Source organism: Eupeodes corollae, chromosome 2, assembly GCF_945859685.1.
Source record: "Eupeodes corollae chromosome 2, idEupCoro1.1, whole genome shotgun sequence".
Taxonomy (NCBI): domain Eukaryota; kingdom Metazoa; phylum Arthropoda; class Insecta; order Diptera; family Syrphidae; genus Eupeodes; species Eupeodes corollae.
In genome coordinates, this window is record NC_079148.1 from 79,110,797 (window position 1) to 79,133,501 (window position 22,705).

The window sequence follows — 22,705 nt, forward strand, 5'->3', positions numbered from 1 at the left end:
ACTGAAAATTGAAAAACATTTTCAGACACCCAAAAAAGGTGCCTATAATCAAGTAAGAAAATGTTTTCCATAGTCTTAAAATGAGAATTAAATCATACTTGAAATTCTGTATATATAGTTAAAACGCATTCAAAATCGGAAAAGAGGCTCACGAATATAAGAAAAATATCACAATTAGTTTCATGAACCTTACAATTAAAAAGACATTTAAATTAAGTTCGTTGAAAAAAGATGTAACAAAGTACAAAATTTAGCAGAAACAAAATTTAAAAATATGGAAGAAATTTAAAGCTTTTTTTACTGTTGCAACATTGTGGTAACCGAAGATACAGACGAAGATGCTTTAATAAAGACGAACACATTCGTCTTCACTATAATCCTCATCAGATTTCCTATAATCTGCATTGTCGAAGGCGTCGGCTTTTTATCTTGTCTCTATCCAACAAGTTTGGCTGCATTAATTTGCATCCTCTCTGCCTGCAGACTTCGAAGTGCAGTTATGGTACATATAAACCGAACATTAGAACTATTAGTACTTTTGCACAAAACAAGTTTAACATTTACACCATATAAAAAGATTTGATTCGACAGATCATTTAAAAATCCAAACGTCAATATAGCCTAATGTGTCGTAGGAAGTGGAAATGAGACAAAAAGTCTACCACGGCAATTCTGGAACAAGTGATGTGTGCATATTGGGTCAGTGAAATAAAATAAAACTAAAGCTAAAATTTGGATTTTTAAAGCCAGGTTTTGTGTGATTAAAAACGATCTTTAGCTATTTTAAAAAAAGCCATAAAGCTAGATTCATTTGCTTTCATATAATATAGCTGTATAATAGCTTAGCTAGAATATTATCGTTAAAGCTACAAAAATATCAAAATTTCTAGGCGCATGACAAGAAAGCTTTGACTAGTTCATATTTTATTAATTTTCTTCAGTTGCAGTGCGAATGTGACCGAGTTTATATGTATGCGGGAGTCAAATATTTATAGAAAACAGTCGATTCAATAGAATGACATTGCGGCTCAACGGTCTATCCGATAGGCTCTAGCTCGATGAGCATTGGGCATATACACATAGCTGAAGGACGGCATAAGAACTGGACTTAACCATCAAACATAGGTTAAGTTAAACTTACTCGAAATTTTCTTTTCCCGTGAAAGCCACACTTACACTATACAATAAGTAATCCGTTCAATTTAGACAATTGAAATAGCGAAAATTCCGACAGAGCCAAATTTTGGTGTAGACCTTGGGTTTACCCTAAAGCCTAGTACATACTTCCTCGTGAAGTGAACGTTCGCCAGTGGAGAAAGTGAACTTTTGACATTGCTCACTGGTACACACTTGTGAGTACACGTATAATATATTTCCTCTATGGGATTGATGGCGAATTTTAAACTTGTATTTTTATGGTAAACGCAAGGTCTCCACCAAAATTTGGCTCTGTCAGAATGTTTGTCATTTGCCCACTATTTGTATGTCTAAACTGACCTGTCTAAAGTTAAAAGATTGTTTGTTTTCGCTTTAGATTCTAAGCCAAAATACTTGTATAAACAAACGGAATTCTAGCTAAAGCTATATTTAGCGTTATACATGAAACAAATCTTAAGATGGAACTTTCTAGCTTAAGGTATTAGTGGGAAGGTTCAGACCACATAAGGGACTTGAAAGTAAGGCTAGTGTTAAGTTTCTGATTGGCTAGCAACTTTATTGGAAAGTTGACTGGAAAGTTAGTAAAGAAAAATGTCCCTAACTATCAAGCCAAGTCTACTTCTGTCAAGGTGACAGTTGATAATATTTTTTTCATTTAACTGAAAGCTGAAATTTATTACTGTGTGACTTATTTATTTTCTGCACAATTCCATTTAATGTTTTGTGTAAATGGTTCCTTGTTAAATTACAAACTAATAAAAGGTAATATTTCATTACAAAACAAAATACAAATCGTGTTGGACTTAAAGCTTGCCTGGGGAGTCTTGCAGACAATAATTGTTTTGATAGTTTTTGTACCATGAACTTAAAGTAGAGGTTAGTGAAGTTAAGTTCCAAGTTTGAAATGTATGACACTAGAAAAGCTAACTAGCTTACTGTACCTAATACACAATTTACTAACTTTTCCGCTATGCATGAGAGGCGCTAGCAACCAATGAGTTTGAATGTCGCCAAAAATTCGTCATATATTTGGGTTTCCTAAGGCGTTACAAACAGTTTTTCCCCCCTCTGATGTTATCTAGAAGACTTGTGTATGCTGGTACTCCTGCAACTTAATCAAGTCTATTTTATTATATTGATAGAGAATTCACTTTGATTGGTGATGATATCATCGTTGAAATATTTACATACTTAAACTACGTTTTAGCATAATTTTTGGCCTTTAATTTGATATATTTTTTGAAATAATATCCGGTTTTTCAAAAAATCTTCTTCAAAAAATAATAAATATTACGATAGATAAATATTTCCGCAATGATTTGTATAATTTGAATCTCTTAAACATATATGATAAGTTTTTAAATTTTTGTACATATGTATTGTATATGTAAAACCATAAAGAAATAGTAGTAGAACTGTTGGAGCTTATCAAGTGTAAACATTTCCTTTTACTTGAATGTATAAAGAATATGGGCAGGTTCAGGCAACACAAGCGACTTCATTTGCAGTCAACTTCATTCTTTGAACGTACATTTGCAAGTGTCATGAATTTCAAATTCAAAACTTTACTTCGCAAACATCTACTTTAAGTTCATAGTACAAAAAAAACCAACAAAATAATTGTCTACAAAACACTCCTCAGGCAGGCTAAAACTCCATCACGATTTATGTATATGTTGTATTGTAAAGAAATATTAGTTATTTCTATTCAAAATTGACAAGGAACCATTTTACGGAAGCATTAAATGAAGTTGTGCAGAAAATAATTAAATCATATAGTAATAAAGTTCAGCTTTCAGTTGAATGAAAAAATATACCTGTCATTTTGACATGAGTAGACTTGACTTGATAGTTAGGCAGATTTTTTTTTGAATAACTTTCCAGTCAACTTTCCAACAAAGTTGCCTTAAATGGAAGGCAATTTTTTTGCATCTGGCCAATCAGATGCTAGAAACTTATTTTCAAGTCCCTTATGTCGCCTGAACCTGTCCATTAAAAAAATGTTTTCGGAATCCAATCAAAATCACGCGCCTTTGAAGCTCGATAGACAGAACATGATAAAAAACGTATGTTTTGCTTTAAATCATATTTGGCGAATAGAATCGACAACTAAAGTTCAATAAAATATCGAATGCGTTTAATAACGATCTGCTTTTTGCGTATAATAGTCTAACCTATTTACATGAACGTTGAATATATTGTGCCAATGCGGAGGACTTGAGAAGAGTAAATAATTGGTTGAAAATTGACAAGCTGAAAATGAATGTAAGTAAAATTAGATGTATGAAATTACAAGTGAATACTGAAATAATTTTGTATATGGATGGTGTCTCACTAAACATTGCTGGAAGTATACGATACTCAGGTGTAATTAGTTACACATGATTATCTTGATTTTAAGAAGAACGTTAGTTATGTCTATGCAAACATTTTCAAAAAGCTTAAATTCTAAGCAGAACAAGAAGCCAACTAACTTTTGAAGCTTCTATTTTGCTATATTAAGCTTTAGTGATACCACATTTTAATTATGGTTAAACTTTGCTATTCGGTTCCAGTAATATAAGACTTCAAAAGATGGGAATTAACGTTAACTTAAGATAAACATTTACACTCCTATTAGATTTATACTCTATTTAATCTTCCTAGTGATGTAAAGAGTGAATCCACCACGATTTGTATTTTGTATTGTAGAGAAATATTACTTATTTCTTTTCCAATTTGACAAGGAACCCTTTTACACAAAAGATTAAATGGAATTGGGCAAAAAATAAATATTTCATGGAGTAATTAAGTTCAGCTTTCAGTTGAATTAAAAAACATCATCAATTGTCATTGTGACATAAGTTCACTTGACTTGATAGCTAGGAAGATTTTTCTTGACTAACTTTCCAGTCAACTTTCCAATAAAGTTGCTCAATTGGAATGCAATTTTTTGGCAGCTCGCCAATCAGATACTAGAAACTTGCCTTACTTTCAAGTCAATTATGTCGCCTGAAACTGCCCAATGTATGGAAGTCTTCCTTTTGTTTGATGAATAGCTTTAATAAAAATATATTTCAAAGGAGATTTGTAATATTTTCAACTAAATTTATTAATCGAAATAACTTTAAAACAATTTTAAAATAAGAAGAAACTTTCGAAAATGCAAATATTATAGCATACTCGTTGGTATTGGAATCCATCCTAAAAACAACTCTAATTTGCTGATTTTCTGACTTAAAACACTTGTTTTTTGTTTGTTTTTTTCAAAAAACTTAAAAATAGATTTCGTTCTTGGTAAAAAATATAATTACACAATATTTTATAAGCTTCATAATAGAGAAAATGTACATAATCGTATAAAATAAAATTATTTTAATCAATATGTAAATATATAATAATGAAATAAATCGAACAATATTGAACAAAACTAAATACACTTTATTACGTTCTTTTTTTTTGCAAATATATAAATTTATATATATTTCTTTGTCTGTTTAATATTATTTATGTTTTACTTTCTTTTTTACAACTAAATTTAAATAATTTTCTTAATCAGGTTTACGGCTTTACTCATTCTTCGTCTGACAGTACAATTCCTTAAGGGATTTCAATTCTTCGATAAGGGCTTTGTTTTGGTTCTCTAGCACCGCCACCCGATTTTCCAGGCACTTGATGTACTCCTTCTTTTTACGCCGACATTCTCGAGCTGCTTCGCGGTTCTTTTGCAACCGGATCTCTCGTTTTCGGGTTTGATCTTCCGCTAGGACTGAGTTATCTATTTATCGTATCGATCGAAATTAGGTAGGTAGAACGCAGTACAAATTGCAGACAAAAAGCAAAAATAAAGAAGACAAAAAAAACGGGAAGAAAGGAGAGAGAAATAATCGCAAATTAATTGATTTTTTGAAAATATAAATTACTGGTGTTGATTTTATTGATCCTACTAGGTAAATAAAATGCTGGTGCTGTTTCCTGGGTCAATTGGATTAGTGTACCGGTCGTACCGCCAGTCGATGCGATTGTGGGTATTCCGCCGCTTTCTTGTATTTGCAAAGTCGTTCCAGCTACGGAATTTCGTTTCGATTATTTTTCGATTTATCAATCAAAAATTAATTGAGAAATACTTATTACAAAAATGAGGTTGTGTTTTCTTACAAACGAATTTTAAGTTTTTATTATTTTTATTTTTATTTTAGTGGTGGTAGTAGCTTGAGATAAAATATGTGAGATGCAATTTTTTTATTTAATTATTTTTGTCGCAATGATTTTGATGAGATTGATAGAAGCCAGCAGTTGATGTGATTTATTTGCTTTAAATTGATTGTTTTTTAGTTTGAAACATTAAGAAGTATGTATATTGATCGAGGTAAGAGCTTTCCAAAAACATGTATATATTTTAATACAAAATGAAGCTTTATTTTGGTGGTATTTACAAATAGGACAAAAGAAGTTTTTAAGTTAAGCAAATAGTATTTCCAAAATGAAGCCGCCCGAAGTGTATGTCAATAAATTTTTTAGACAATAACAACTACCACAATTTGATTCCGTGTTATGTACAAGCAAAAATGATTGTGGGAAATATTAAAGCATGTATTTTTAGTTTTTATCCAAAATCAGTTCGCAAAAGAGATTAACTTATTTTAATGCGAATGTAAGAACAGCATTTCTCCGTAATAATAAAAAAAAAATTACTATAGGTTAAGGTTTATGTTATCCAAAAATATATTGTTGACTTAAAATATTGCTATTTATTTAATTTAAAAAGATTATTTTAAAAATAACTGATTGCGTTGCTATCAAGCAAGAATACTTTTTTGTAAGATACTTTTTGTATATAACTTTGTATATTGCTATGATATAGGTTTTATGAATTTAAATATAGAGAAACCTCCTGAAGTCCACAAAATCAAAGTTTTAGAACCACTAAGATTTAGTTTCAAGGTTTGTTTTATTCTTCCTGACTACAAATACCATGTGGTAATGTGTACGTTCGAGAGCAAGAGCAAAACAAACTTGATATTTTGAATTGAAACCATTTGATCGCGAATATGAAGTCCAACAAAGCTGCAGAAGCTGAGGGCATCGCCGCCGAATTATTGGTAAGGAGGAAACACCAACTATTTCTATCTATCTACAATATATGGTCGTAAGAAAATATGCCTAATGAGTGATATCTTAGTATAGTTTGCCTAATCCACAAGTAAGGAAACCCTCTAAATTGCGCCAACTACAGACGCATCAGTCTCCTGAACATCGAGTATAAGACACTTTCTGCCGTATTATGTGAACATCGATATCAATGTCGCGTATGACAGCATCTATAGGGAAGAGCTTTACATAGCAATGTCTAGTTTTGGCATCCCAAGCTTGTCAAACTTTAGTCCATTTTTGCTTAATGATGATGGAGAATTCCAAGGTCGGAAAAAATCTCACCAATGCTCCTAATTTCAAAAAGGTTTAGACAAGGCGAAACGAAACAAAAATTACGGACGTATCCCAACTTTCCAGAAGACGTACTAAAAAAAGAACTAGTATACGACTTTATTTTAACTAAATCCTTTTTTGGTTCAAATTTCAAATTTCTACTGCTCTCTTTTAATATGTGTTTAAAGTTTAAATTATCTGTTAAAATTCTTCAAAGAGAATATAAATGTTTGCAATGAAATTTCTCGAAGAAAATGCGTAGCACAAGTAAAATTCAATGATCATTTTATAAAATATATAAGCTGAAATAAAGTTTATAAAAAAAAAACTGAATTTCAAGTTATTAATTAGCAAATAAATGAAACAAAATATCATTAATTTAATCTCTAACACATAATTAGATATAACAGAAGACTTACATTTAAAGTAGTTTAATGTTCCACTTCAAAATTTCACCAAGAGGAATAAAACCGTCTTTTGAAATTCGATAATGGGTTTTATTAGACGATAAATGAGTACGGGAAATAGTAAAAATTTAACGATTTAAAAACGAAAAAGGATTCATAAAGTGAGCAGAAAAGTAAAAGAAGAGCAATTAGAGTAGTACGATGAGAAGCTAATTTTAAGGCTAACCGATTTAAATCCCTTCTTTTCGCAATATCTAAAGATTTTGTTGAATGAGACCACAAGTCAAGAAGTCAGCAACGAAACCATCAAAAGAAGAAGCATCACCATCGAAGTAATGACCGAAATGACTCTGTAGAAGTGTATAAAAAGTTGTATATCAGTGAACAAAATAAAAATGAAAGACTTAAGTTTGCTAATAAACATATAACATTGGTTACATCTTCTTGGAATAAGTTGAAACTACCTATTTTTACATTGCACGGACGGAAGCAAGTATGGCGAAAAGCAAGTGAAGAATTGAAGCATGGCGGGGGGCCTATCATGATATGAGGATGTGTTGCAAGTTCTGGGGTTCGGAATTAACATTTTGTAGAAAGGTAAAATGTATAAAACGACTTACATCAATATTTTGAATCCAAGACAGTTTCATCTTTTACCAAAGACAACTACCCAAAGCACACAAGGTGGTTATAGTAAAACTGCCTTAAGGTGTTTAAAACAAAAAAGAAAGTAACCAGACCTAATTGCAATCAATCATATAGACAGGCTTTCAAGAAAGACGTTAAAATATAAGTCCTAAACTATCCTAAGAACTTGTCTCTTTAATACCTCGACGCCTTAAGGAATCCATTAAATTGAAAGGATACGCAACTATGTACTATATTTTATATATTATTTCCGATAGAAAGTGAAGTCTTTGATTATAGAGTACTAATTTTCTATTTAATCGCTTAAGTTATAATTTTCGTTTATTTAAATTAAAGACGTCTTTAAATGTCATATAAAATGGTTATAAGGTCGAACATTTTCCATACATTTTATTTATTGGAGAAACTGCATTGCAAAAATGTATATTCCATGTGCCCGATTTATCGTGGGAGACACTAAACATATTTCACGAGTAACAACTTAATCACCGGATTTCTTTATTTGTGGCACTTAGTCTTTGTTTCGATCTTGTGGTAATTATAGAATAGTAATATTTGTCTATATCATTTAAGCTGTTTTAATACTTAACCTTTCTATCTTAGTTAAATAATCATTATTATTTAGCTTTGGAACAAATTTAAAGCTTCCTTTAATTAGAGGAGAAAAATGTGGCATACTGTCGTTCTGTCGTGTTATTCTACTTACAAAATAAACCAGCAAAGTGAAGTGAATTTCCTCCTATTGTTTGTTTTGAAAACAAGAAATAAGTGGGGATAATATTTGTATCGAATTTTGAAATATCCGTAAAGGTAAAAAAATAATTCTCGAAACAAGGCATGTTACGTAATACGTAACAATCATTTTGTTGCTATTAATGAAACAATTTAATACATGGCTTTACTCTTATTTCGGGCCTAAAGAGTTAATGTTAATACTTTGGTAAGCATCTAGTTCGTAGGAAAGCATTGCCTGGTATGTTAGTGAGGATATACACATATCTAAACAAAATAAAATAAACTTTTACTAAGACTATTCATAAAAATGACAATAAACAAGAAGAGTGACAATATTACTCATACACTAATATTCTCTTGAGCTTGACATATTAAATTGCCACAAAATTTATTGTAATGCTTAATTAACAAATAACCAACTCAACAGTTCTGCGATGCTTTGTCTTACGAAAAAAACTTTATTTTTGCACAAATTACAGTTAAATAATATTGATACGTAATTTAGTAATATTCTTCGAAGCGACTTCAACATTTTGCAAATACTATTTGTAATAATAACATTATTGTATAGTAACATAATTTGCTTTTGTTTTTAATAACTTTGTACATAGAATAACAACATTTAAATTAAACGTGTCGCTAACAAGTAGAATATAAATAGTGCAAATCTATTTACAAAACATACACACACATAGAAATATATGTAAAACCACCAAAAATATTTTAGAGCTCTTTTTAGTACAGCCCCCTATGGAATTTTAAAAAAAGTTTTGTTTTTTTTAGTTGAAATATGATCGCAGTTTTTTGGCTAGGGAAATATTTCTCAAAAAAATATATGTACAATTTTTAAAACATTCTTTCAGTCTTTGTTTAAATTTTTATGAAGATTTTTACGGGGGCAATTAAAATTTAACATCTTTTTGTCTGATTGGGGTGAATAAATTAAACTGATTAAGAAGAAATTCCAACGTTTAATTTAAATAAAATAAAGTACAAAAATCAAATGTTTTAACGTTTCATCAGGGTTCTAGTCTGACTTAAAGCATTCTATACCTTGAAACCATTTACTGACGGATTTCTTAAAAATCTTTTGCATATTACAAGTAAGAAAACTTCACTGATTTGTGCAAACTTTCAAAGTTGGTGAATTCGTTCACTGGAAACTCAATTTTTCTATGTGAAACGGGGACGAAGAACTAGGCTTTGAAAATCGAGGAATTTAGAATAAATTATTTTTTACATTAATGTACATACATTCATTTCAAATATTTCCCAATTAATTCAAGTTAAATCATTCGGAGCTTTTTTTGACGGTAATTAATTGTGTCGTCTATTTATCACCATTCATTATATTTCCAGTGAAAGTGAAATGCAGACACTTTCTGTAAGAAATTGACCGGCATATTTATTTAATACCAAAGCACTGGATTTGAATAGCTTTTTTAATAGGAATAGACTAAATTTAATTTTTTTAAACACAGAAAGTAGGAAATGAGAATTAATAAGCACAAACAATTTGATCTTTAAAAAAATTAAATCTAGTATTATTGATCATAAAAAAAAAACTTTTAATACACAAATACATTTCAAAATCGAGTTTAAAGCGAGATTATTTCATAAATAATAACAGTCCCTTGAGAACTAGGGCTTACAACACTCAACCACTCCCGTGTGCGAGTAATGTTGTCAAGGTTTGAGGCGAGATACAGTTTTAAGCCGAAAGCGAAAGTCAAATTTGGAAAAGCATTTTCATGACAAGAAAAAATGACACAGGCAGAGATTGAACTCAAGACCCCTGGCATGACAGTCCTAAGGACTTACCATCACGAAGTACTTTCTTCATATGATTTAAAAGGCAAACATTGATTAGAGTTTATTTAATTAATATCTACTCAACTTTTCGAAACCAAGACATACTTAAAATATGATGTTTCAAACGATTTCTACATCAGTGCGGTGTAGATACAATTGTCTTGAAATACAATTCAAAAGAGACGCAATCACATTTTCTTTCAAAAAACAACATTCAGCTGACTGGATTGACAAAATTTTATTTCCAGCTTAAGGGAACATTTTTCATTAAAATGACGTACACCTTAGCACAATTTATTTGTATTTTGATATGCGAACCTAGAAGAAAATAATTAGGAACTGCCATAATTTTTGAAGGAAACAAAAGAATAGCTAAAATAGTTTTGGCCTCGCCTTGTTCGTCTTTTTAGTATAAACAAACCAACACTTTTTAAATTTTAATGATTTTGTTGGTACAGAGAACTAACTGAAAACTTTATTGCATTGTCAACTGCGATTTGAAATAGTAACAAGCGTATTTAATTGACTCTGAAAATGACTTTGGCTAAAAAACAAAAACAATTGATTAGAGGAAGCTTTTCATTTATTTAATGGAAGAAATTCTTTTCTTTTTAATGTGGTCTCCTAACGATCTAGCCTTTTATTCAAGTTATGTATTTTTTTAATTAGATTTAGCGGGACTGTACTATGAGCAAAAATATTATTATAAAAATATTATTATAATTATTATTATATAAAATCAAGTTTTTGTTTCTATTGTTTAAGGAAACACGCACAACATTTTATGCACAATAGAAAAAGATAATAATTCAAAGTATTAGTATTTATATAAATTTAAATGAAGGATTAGAAACTATAGTAAATGTACTTGACTTTGCAATACCAACACAATTCGAAAGAACATACAAATGAGATGAGATGTTGTTGTTTCTTTTGTATGTAAAGAGTTTTATGTTTTATGAGAGGTGGATGTTGTATTTTTTATTTATATATATATTTTTTTAAATTCTTGGATGGGATGAGGAACAGCGCAGCAGTATTGTTAGATTTAAAAAAAATAAAACTATACAAAAAACAATGAATCACCTGCAATGTCTGGACCACTGATATCATTTAAGATTTTGTGGTATGAAGGTCTCCTTGTGAATTCTCTTTGTCTTCGGGGTGAGTCGTCATCAGTAAGACTCTCCTCGCTATTTGAATCCATGATTTGTGTGTTCGGTTCATGTTTAATCTAAAATAGTGATAGAATATGCAAGGATCATTGACAGTTTTGTTATAAAGAAGTAAAACAAAAACAACAAAATTAAAAACAAATTCCAACCTGAACTGTATTACCCGAGGCTGTGTGAATCACCGTATTCGGTTTACCTACATAGAGGACACCGCCTTTGGACATAGTCACTGGTTGAATGTTTGCAGCCGCTGTTTGTATTACCGATGACTGGTTTGCCTGTATTACAGATTGGGGCTGAAATTATTTGCATGGTTTTGTTTTTTTTGTTGGTTATTATTTAAAATTTTGAAATTATTAAGGACGTATTTGGTGTGGTCACCTGGATATTGTGTGTTGGCATAAATTGAACAACGTTCGATCCGGTCGTTAGAACGGTTGTCGTCGTTGTGGAATTAGGTGTGTTAGATGATGCTTGCGATATACTCACATCTGATAGGGTTTCTATGTTATTTGAATTGTTTCCGTTTTCCTCCACGATGCTGTCCATTTTTTCGATTTTCAACAGCACCGTTGCTTCCGAGAGTTGCTTCAGTTTGACGATTTAAATATAAACTTTTGGTGAAAGTTTTTTATTTTTGTAAAATTTGTGTATTTTTGTAGTTGTTTACTTTGGTTTAAATTTTATAAAATTTCTGAAACAAAATTAAATAAACACAAAATTAAATTATTAAACGCACTTTATGATTTATTTACAATTAAAATTAATTTTTTTTTATGATTTATTCCTAAAATTCCAATAGTGGAATTCGTGAATAGCTTTTTTGTATTGAAATATGTGCATTCCGCAAGAAGTATTTGTATTTTTGTAAAACAAAAATGTGACTCTTTGTAGGGATAAACCAGCGCTCTAACTACGAAATATTATCCGAAGTCTCCCTTTTTTATGGAACCAGGTTAAGTTTTTTTTTTAAAGAACAAAAATGTTTTGACCAACCTGATTAAAAGTCTAAAATATTAAGTCAACGTTCTTCGAATGAAGTAGGAAGGATAGGTTAGATTTACGTGGCACATACGATAATACTTGTTTTGCTTAAATTAGAGACTAATGCCTGCAAGGTACTGATAAATCTAAAAGTATCTGTTGTCATAGGAAGTGCACTACAAACTGCTAAACTCTTTTAACTAGGCATATGATTGTAGACTACTTTGATTCATAATAAGACAACTACGGAAAAGATCGGGCATTATAAGTTCCAACAGATCTGTTGTGAACCCTAAGTGCCAAAGAAAATACTATCACACTTTTTGAATAGTTCCTCTTATTATTATTTAGATACTCATTAAGGTTACTCTGGTCGAATAGCAAGAACAAAGAATGAAGAAAATGATATGAATATGACAAAATTGAAGGCCAAAAATAAAGTCCTCAGAGTTATGTTCAAACATAACTAAGAATTTCATTGCTTCACTACTAAAAAGTCGTTTTGAGAACCTAGGCTAATCTAAAACCATAAATAGAACCTGCTGCTTTTTAGAATAAACAATAATTTACCACTATGAAAACACAAACTAGACATTCTTGTCTCTTTTGGTCTAAAAAAATATCGGTTGTTATGAGTCATTCTTTAGGCCACTAAAATCTCGATTGTTAAAAAAAATAGAAGAACACAAAACAGCTGTTGAAATCAAGTTTGCAATTAAAACTTAAGCATAAGGTCTTTACTCTACAGGCTCTTTAATTGAAGCTAACACTTTTCATATTGAAAGTAAGGTCCTTCATGAATGAGGTAGCAGGAAAAACCAATCTGACCTTGAGTTCCATAAAATATGATAGATAGAAAAACTGCTCTAAATATTCTTCACAATCTAGAAACCCATTTTTGTTGTTGTTGTTGTTGTTGTTATAACAATACAAATACTTATTGGCACAACATTTATGTACTATTTTTCTACATTTCAGTAGTTTCAATTTCAATTCTCCTTTCTTGTTAATTTTATTTTATAGATGACGTCATAAGAAAAAAAGCAGAACAGCGGAAAACTTATTGAGACTTCCTGGTTGCTTTGGTTGGTTGGTAGGTAGGTAGGTTGGTTGTACTTGTACTATCACCACTTTTTTCCACTGCTGCCCTCTCCTCCCCCCAAAGCCCAACAACTCATTCACGTTCCCATTCACAGCAACAGCCCCTTTTTAACTAATATTCCATCCTTTTTATCAAACTTAGAAAAACACTCATCTCATCTAAAATCTTCTGACTTAAATTATTGTTATCCATATTTTAATCAGAAAAAAAGTAATCAAAAGAAAATTCACATACAAAAAAAGTCCCACAAATCTCTTCTAATGTGGTGAATGAAACTTTTCTGATGACATCACTAAAAATTGTTGTAAACAAAATGTCAAAAAAAAAATTATATATTTCTTTTAAGTATTCAAGTCGTGCATTTTGGGCAAATTGAAATTTCTTACACTCTTTTTAATGCATTACACCAAATTTTGCTGATAAAATCACGTGTTGCACGAAATTGATTGAATGTTCGCCAAGTGTAAGATATTAAATTTGATGGAATTAGTTTTTCTCCAGTAGGAAATCGCGAGGGAAAATTTTTCTTTTTCTCAAAAAAAATACACAACACTCATTCGACATACACGACGACGGGTCGTTTCGTTTTCGTTTCTTTTTCAGTGTTCAGTCGACATCGAAAAAATGACAACGACGACGAAAGCAAAGAAAAGGCTGATAATTTTCATAAAAGAAACGTCAAATAAGAAAATTTCCCATTCAAAAGGGAATTATATTTCAACATACTCAAACTCACCACGATTTTAATTTGTATGTGGTTGTCCTGTTTGCACTTTAGAGCAATAATTCGAAAGAACGAGAAGAAGATATAATTTTTGTAAAAAAACAAAGTGTGGTAAATGTCAAAAATTGAAAAATTTGCATGATAATGAAAGCAGCAGGGTATTTATTTTTATTTTTATTTTCTGTTTTCTTTTTTGTTGTTAACAAATTTAATGGACCTATTTAAAAATAAGCCAATGCCACTTGCACCTTGAACCACAACGTAAGATTGTCAATTTTGACAATTTTTAAAAACCTGTCCGTCTAGATAAAAATAGATGACACCCCCTAGATAACGTCGTCGTCCTCTTTGCGAAGTACCTACACTCAGTTCAGTAGTCAGTCAGTACATGATACACTATAACTATGACTACATTCATAGATACTTGAAGCGGGAGGAAGGTTGGAGGAAATGACAGGTTTTGAGTTCGCATTCGCAATGCTGAAACTATTACGACACAACAATATTTAATGCATTTTAAAATGTACATTAATCTTTAACCGCACTCAAAAAGCATACAAAATCCAACACTAATGCTGACATTAACAAAACAAAAATTAACAGCAAACAACGAGACTCTGTCCGTAGCCGTAGCCGTAGCTAGGTAGGTAATTGACACCAATTTTTGAGAAGACGTAATAAATGAATGGGTATATTTATGATGTCAATTTTGAGAGATTTCAGATTTGAGTTACCACATTATTTTTTTGTATGCATCACTCCGACCCCGCATCCACAGCGTGTTTTGTGCATGGGTAAGATAAATAGTAGAAATAGGCAAGGTAGGTATTTATTTTAAATTATTCAAGGAATTCAGCGGGTTGATTCCCCGATCCGATTATGATGACAGAAGATCTATAGGGAGTAAATTTACTACAAGAACACGAAAGCACTACTTTTACTGGTGTAGTGTTGTGGAATCAACGTCAAAACAGGTAGAAAAGTAGGTATCAAAGTTTACTTATGAGTTATTCGCGGGGAGGCGCGGTACTGGTATACGTGCAAAATAACGAAACAATTGACTGAGTAAACCACCACCGTCAGCATCACCAACAACTGAATGTAGTGATTACGTCAAAGGTTTCGTATTCGACTTGGTTTCGTATAAATGCTTGCTGACGGTGCGGTGATGTATTTAGTTGAATTCGGTTCCTATAAATTCAATACATAAGGGGCCTGTCGTGTCAACTACTTCAGTTCATGATGTTGTTTTGTTTTGACACAAGTTCTGTTTGTTTAGTCGCAACTAATAACACAGTGGGTTATCAAATTATTACAGCCAATTGAAACAAAATGATTTAATAAACATAAACACTTAGAACTTTTAAGTTTTAAATTTCTCTATCTATATTTTGTGTATATAAAAACATACTTAAAAACCATTAAAAACACTGGTTTTCAAAATTAAGTTTTTTTCTGTAGCAAAACAACCAAGGGCGGATCCAGACTTTACATCAGGGGGGTCACACACTTAGATGAGTTTTTACTCACCGCTTAAAAATGTTCTCTAATGTTTTGTAAAGGATGCTAACAAAATTTAATAATTGCCAAAATGACAAATTTAGCTATCAAATTATTTAGAAAACCCATATGAAAGCATTCGAAGATTCGAACAGTTGTCTAAATATGCCATATTTAAAAGCTAAAATACAATAGCTTAGAGGGTTTTTGGTGCATTTCGGGCCGAAATGTAGGAAATTGTTTTGAAACGTTGCTTTATTCCAAAAACAAAACACACTTTTCTTGTTTTCATTTCTATTAATGCAAAGAACGCTTTAAAAATTTAAAAATCCAGAAAATGAGAAAGGATCTGAATGTAAAAATGTCGGGCTCTTTTTGACGTAGATTTTTTTCAACTATATTTCCGGGAATCTCTTATTACTATCGTTATCAATCTGCTTACTCGTATTTGGATCTTATAAAGGCGTCAACAAAACTTAAAAAATTGTAGAGACAAAAAGGTTTGGTTCTTGAATTCAAGGATATAGTTGTATTTAAGAACATAATTTATCTAAAAAAATTAGATTAAAACAAAGTAAGGTTTACTTACCTTACTTAAAAACAAATAAGTTGGGAAGAAAAGTTTTGTAGCACTCACAAATTACACGTTTCAAAGCGTCCTTACTCTCCCAAGCTCCCAAAGATTTTCTATGGTATTCAATTCATTCCAATACGTGTAGGTACACTAACACTATTCTCCTCCAAAAAGCCATTCACTTTTTGGCCTCGTGACAAGGCGCAGAGCCTTGCATACCTAAGTCACCGTTTTTGACACCATTTTCATAAAAATACATAATGGCGGTAAAAATTGAAAACACAATCAAACGTATTTATATTTATATATTTAGATTTTTAACTTTTTTAAATTAACATGACACTTGCAAATATTATGGATAAGATTTTGCTATTATTTTTTAACCTGAATCTAAGGTATGAAATAGTAGAGATATGTTATCTACCGTTGTTTATAATGTCATACACTCATAATTATATTTTTCGATCCGGGTGAAGTACATTTTTCAAAATAAACAACATTTTTGTGTTTGTTTTAAAACTCATTTCTATATATTATTCTATAAGTTAAATCTTTACTCCAAATCCTTAAGCGCATGTGAAAATATAAACATGTAACAAATGAACTGTCTTTAAGAGCAGTATTCACTAAATAAACTGAAATATATTTGGCCAGTTTATATTTCTAAGATTTTTGAGAATTTTCTCAGACGGATTGACAGAGCAGGAGAATTCGTTATAACCTGCAAATCAAGTTTGCTTCGCATTTCTTTTAATTTTTTAAATGGTGAGGTAGAGAATTCTTAAGAAATCGAATCATACAAATTCTTTTCTCAGATTTCTAAATTGTCTTTATATATCTGAGAATACCGACAGTTCTCACATCTTAAAAATATAAACTGACCAAGTATGAAAATATAATGTCTAGATTGACTTTCTGTATATTATTTCACAATGATATTTCTTAACACAAACTGGCTGCGTTCAATCTCAGACAGATAGGGTATCCGGATACCTTTTTGTTAGTGTTTTACGTGAAAAATAACAGCTGATCAAAAACAGCTGAGATGTTGAAAGAGGAATCCAAAGGTATCCAAGAATTTCTGGGGTATGTAGGTATCTGACAAAACAGCTGATTGATCACATAATTGAATTTCAAGAAACTTGAAAATTTATTTCATCTCTTTGTATTTGTTGGCAAACAAAAAGATAATGTAAGTTGAAGTTGTATTTGAGGGTGTTCTGTACATAATAGACGACGAAGAAGCTTTTTGCTTCCGAAGGTAATTTTGATCTATTTTGACTTCGAAACTTAAATGTTTCTCTGCTTTTTGTGAACAGCTGAAAGTTTTTTTTATTTTTTTGTAAGCTATCTCAATAGAGCTATCCAAATCGTTCAACAAGGTATCTAAAAATCCACCTACCCAAGATACCCTATCCAACACGAGATTGAACGCAGTCAGTTAGTCAATACGAACTTTTATAGAAACGGTCATGTGCACTGTGTAGCAGCTTCTGATTAACAACGCCGCCAAGGCTAAAAGGTAGAACTATTACGTAAGGTTTATTTTATAATTCATTGCTGTCAAAACAGCCATCGCCTTTATATCATTTTTTATCGCTTTATTGCAAATAGAATTACAATTTAGCTAATACAACAGTTGCTAGCAAAACAACCCTGATGTTGCATTAGCACCTACACAATTGTAATCTGTCAGTTTGATAAATTTAAAGTAATTAATTTTGTTATAATAATTCAATATTGAAAATTGTGAAAACAATTTGCATTGAAATAGAAAATCATTTTCAATTCAATTAAATTTTATGGCAGATGCCACGCTATTTTGATTTTTGGAAATATCTTACGTTAATTCAATAAAATCTGTATCTATCTATGTATCTATTATTTTAAATTCAAATTATTTGTAAATAGGCCAGCTGGCCTTTTTCTCGTAAAATATTGTAAAAAAAATCAATTTTATGAACTCTTATCTTCACGAGCAAAATACAGTTTACTGGTGGAGAACCCAATTAAATATCCGTCTTTTAATGTTGTGGAATAAATGCCAAATTTGTCGGAAAATGAAAATCAACTTGTTCTACTATTACTTTAATCCGTGCGTTTAAAATATTTAAATTGAGCTGTCATAAAAGTTAATAATCCGGAAAAATAGAATGCTTTAAACAAATCTCGGTTGTTTTGAAGTTTGTATTGTGTGATTTAATCAATTTCGATTCTAAGTTCAAATCAAGAAGCATTTAGCCAGTTTATGTTTCTAAGATTTCTAAGGATTAAATGATGAAGAAAATGTAATAAGAACTCAAATCATTATTCATTCTCACCTAGTAATCAAATTAAGTTTACTTTTTTTCATCCTTTTTGAATTTTGCGTTAGGGAATTCTTGAGAAAATTTATTTATGCAAATTCTGTTCTTAGACTTCTTACACCTAAAGTGAGAAATTTGTATGAGAAATTTTATTTATTTATGTATTTTTTTGCGAATACGGAGGTCTCTGTAAACTGGCCAACTATGTATCTTTTTTAACTAAAACAATAACTATCATTTTCATGGGTTAAGAAAAAATTGCAAAAACTCATAAGCCATTGATGGCATTCAGTAAGCACCTACAATGTATTCCCAATTTAAACTACCTTTTCAAATTTGATTAAATTGGTGGTACTTCAGTTTTGTGTTCTGAAGTGAGGTTAATTGCAACCAATAACAAAATACGTTTTGATCCGTTTAAATCAGCCACCCACAGATTTTGAAAGTCCATTGCTGTGGTATCACTCGCCCAAAGTATTCTCTTACTGCGGCCGTTGATAGATTCGCCACTGCTTGTATCTAAAATTATTCACCACCACCAAGCGCGCAACTTCGTCTATAGATTGTGGTGTTTGGTGGGTTGTTTGCGTAGTTGCTTCATGTTAAGCCTCAGCCACGTCAAAGTCATGTTAATGTTATGTACATATGTATTTCATTTATTTTATTTTTGTGCAAGTACTTTTGTCTTACAGCAGAGTCACACTTTTTAGCGTTATTTTGTTCTGTTTTGAAAAGAAAAAATGTGGGCTACAGGCATCTTTTCACTGTCATAATGCAACCAAATCGGTTTGTCATCGAATACCGGCCGTCACCGTCATCGTCACCCGTCACATCATCGATGTCGTCTTTGGCCTCTGTTCCCCATTTTTATTCCCAAACAAAAGTCGATTATTCTTTTTTTTTTAATGATTCATGTAGTAGGTATTTGGTTTGAAATCAAATTAATACAATTTCATTTCCAAACCAGTGAAAAAGAGCAGTAGAATTATTGAAAAATAAAAACACAGAGAAATGAATTTACATACGAACAAGTTAGTTGTGGTTTATCGTTGTAATCACATAAAAGCGGCGACCAAATATTTCTTTTGAAAAAAGGGGGTCTTTTTTAAAGCAACATTCAGATTTATATTATATTTAATAGAAAAAAAATAAATGCATTGAATTTAATTTTGAGAGGATAATTTGCTTTGGAGACGATCTATAGTCAATTAATTTGGCAACTTTGATTTGCAAACACATTGGGCCATATTCATTGTTCTTTGATAAGTTCTGATTTTGTCTAACTTCAGTTTATGTTATTCATAGACAATTTTAATCCATTTTTAAACGATAGCCTGGAATATAAATATAAACACGACGAAACCTATGTTTAAACTGTTTTTAAATCTATAAAACGTCAAAAATAAACAAACTGTTTGAGAAAATTACGCTGCGAAACATTTTATTTGAAAATTTAACAACAAAAATTAAAATGTCAATAGACTTACTCATATATCAATATTTTAATATTTTGCTCGATGTTGGAATGCTACCACCCAACACAAAAAGACTGTCATGCGACTTACATAAAATTTCTCAACTAATATCAAACATAATAATTAAGAGAATTTAAAATTCTTTATGAATAGCAGCTGTGTCTAACCTAGATGTTAAAATTAGACTCCAGATTAAAATATGACTATGAATATGCCCCATTGTAGTATTCTAATTAACCCAACGGTTATTAATTTAAGGTGAGGGTTCATGCTGTTTAATAAATAAGAATATTTATGAGGTAAACAATTAAAGATACAAAATAGTTTACACAGAACACCAACTTCATATGTAAATACTCAGAAAAAATAAGACTTTTTATCTCTTTATATAAGAGTGCACTTGGGCGTATACTTACTTTTTTCTCTTTGAATGAATTTTTAAAATTTTTAGTTTTAATTGATCTTCTTAAAAAGAAAGCCGATTTTTATTTTACAAAAAAAGATGACAAATGGATTTTGTAAAAAATATTTTCTGATTAAGAAAGATCTAACTATGTTGTCGTGTTTGATTTTTATCGTTCATATCATATGATTTAGGAACGAACAAATGAATTAAGTAAAATATAATAAATAAATTCGTAAATATGTAATATACATGTTTGTTTACAAAAAATATAAGTTACATAATTTTTAACATATTGAGAAAGAGACAGGAATCATATTTATGATTAGATATTCACTATGAAAAAATTTAAAATTTTAGATTGGAGCTCTACTTAATACGTCCATAATACTTTCTAAAATATTCGTCTTGTTTTTCACTGAAATAAGCTTATTGTGAAGGGAAAATAAGTACATTTTTTGCAAATTACTTTGTATGATATTCATCATTGTTCGAAATCCCCTTTCATCCCCGTGAATTATTTGTGCTCTTTTATTTTTGAATCAAATTTTTTTTGGACCATACAGTAAGGGATTCTTTACCTATTTTTTTTTTTTTTTTTTGAGGTTGATACCTACTTGATTTTTGTTTATATTTTTTTTTAAATATTTTTATATTGACTTGAAATTTAATATATTTTAAAAAATAGATTTCGAAATTTAGTTTATTTGTTTGTTTAGTTGAGATTTAATGATGCATTTCATTGATACAATTAATAATAACACTAATTTATCCTTTTGTACTCCAAATTTTGCTGTTTTTGTTTTCAGTTTATTCAGGGGATTGTTCTAAAATTTAGGTATTAGTTTTGCAGTTAATATATTATTTCTTATTCAGTACTGAATTAACGAAAGAAATAAATGGCAAGAATACGATAACTCAGGCGAGAAGATATTAAATGGATTTAAGATAAATTAATTTATCCTAAGTATACATGTGTATTGTATGTATATTAACCAAATAAATATATATACAATGAAGTATATCTTGATCCAAATTCAATTATCATAATTATTAAAATATAACGTAAATACACAAGCAAGGAAAAAATAATTTAATTAAAATATTTTGTTTGGTAAATTTCAATTTTTTCAAGAGCTAGAAGACATAAAGTCATTTCGTTTTCAGTTTTTTATTCAAAACAAATAAGAATACATTCAAAAAAAAACAATAGTAAATATTATTACAATTTTAAAAAATTACACTTTAAACCTTATTTTTAACTTTTGCTTGCCCAAATTTTGATTTTAAAACAATTTTTTCAAAAACTATGCATAGTTTTGACTTGACATTTAAAAGCAAACTAATAGACAAAAGTGTTGGCCTGAGTTATCGTACTCTCCCCAAATAAGTTCATTAAATAAATACTGTTCTAAGTCATTGGGCCCTAGCTCTCAACGGTCTGTTGCTAATTTATTTTTAACAAAATAAATTAAAGAAAACACTTTAAACTAAATAAAACGAAATTACAGCCAAATTTAAAACTAGTATCACTTGCTTGCTTATATTTAGTTTTAAGTTTTAGTTTCTGCTTTTAATATTAAAATTTGGCTTTGAAAAGTTTTGGTATAAGATGCCATTATAAATATTAAAGATTAATAGTTATCCTTATTTTTAAGAATAAGCCTGTGAGAAAAAAGAATAATAACACAAAAATATCTCTTGATAGACTCCTTTAGTTTTTGGCTGCTCATTTATTTATTTAATTTTTTAAACTCTGACGGTACATATTTCTAAAAATTATAACAGTTAGTTTTGAGTCCAACTATGATTAACTGGGATTAGCAGAAGACCGTCAATATATAGTGCAAATAGTAACGAATCAAAGGTGACTACCCTAAGGTTCACCACACTTAAAAGTAAAACATTTAGATTTTTTTTTTAATTTATTGACACATACAAAATTTATATACATTTGACTTTAATTAAAACATTTGTTGGCACAAAGGGGGCCTAACTTTATACATTGATGAATTACAAAAATTACCATGTGTTTAACATGAAGTCGATGGTTAAAAAAGAAGTGTTGTTGGAGAGGTTAATCTTGGGTTGTTCAGTCCCGATTGTCCTGATGGAGGTTGGTTGGGTGTGGCGGTGTTCAGCTGCGGTAGTATGCTGACTCCAGGCCAGCATAGAAGGAGACGTCTTCGTCAGTGGAGAGTTTGTCCAAGATATCCATACCACAAAGGTATCTCGAGTCCGGGTGTTGTTCCTGATTGGTCATCCTTCTCATTAATTGGTTAGGGTGGAGAATTTT

General features: G+C 30.4%; 1 protein-coding gene across 10 annotated transcripts; it reads right to left on the minus strand.

Moving 5' to 3' along the window:
* Positions 1-4,224: 4,224 nt before the first annotated feature.
* On the minus strand, positions 4,225-15,235 carry LOC129945674 (cyclic AMP response element-binding protein B). 10 transcript variants are annotated; one of them, XM_056055521.1, is made up of 6 exons: positions 15,152-15,235; positions 11,723-12,035; positions 11,491-11,637; positions 11,253-11,400; positions 5,061-5,204; positions 4,225-4,915 (listed from the first exon to the last, which is right to left on the minus strand). In XM_056055521.1, exons 2-6 carry the CDS (start codon positions 11,888-11,890, stop codon positions 4,707-4,709), a joined length of 816 nt encoding a protein of 271 aa, XP_055911496.1. In that variant the 5' UTR covers positions 11,891-12,035; positions 15,152-15,235; the 3' UTR covers positions 4,225-4,706. The 10 variants fall into 10 exon arrangements, with proteins under 10 accessions (XP_055911496.1, XP_055911499.1, XP_055911495.1 ...); XM_056055524.1 differs by lacking the exon at positions 15,152-15,235 and adding an exon at positions 14,889-15,145; XM_056055520.1 differs by lacking the exon at positions 15,152-15,235 and adding an exon at positions 14,886-15,145.
* Positions 15,236-22,705: the final 7,470 nt, after the last annotated feature.

Bases quoted from the DNA above. Each gene is read 5' to 3' on its own strand.
- LOC129945674 (XM_056055521.1), bottom strand. From the start codon at position 11,890: ATGGACAGCATCGTGGAGGAAAACGGAAACAATTCAAATAACATAGAA. The intron at 5,205-11,252 runs GTGATTCATTGT...GAAATTCCGTAG, and splicing joins CAGTGGTCCAGACATTGCAG to CTGGAACGACTTTGCAAATA. The intron at 4,916-5,060 runs GTAATTTATATT...TACGATAAATAG, and splicing joins GATCAATAAAATCAACACCA to ATAACTCAGTCCTAGCGGAA.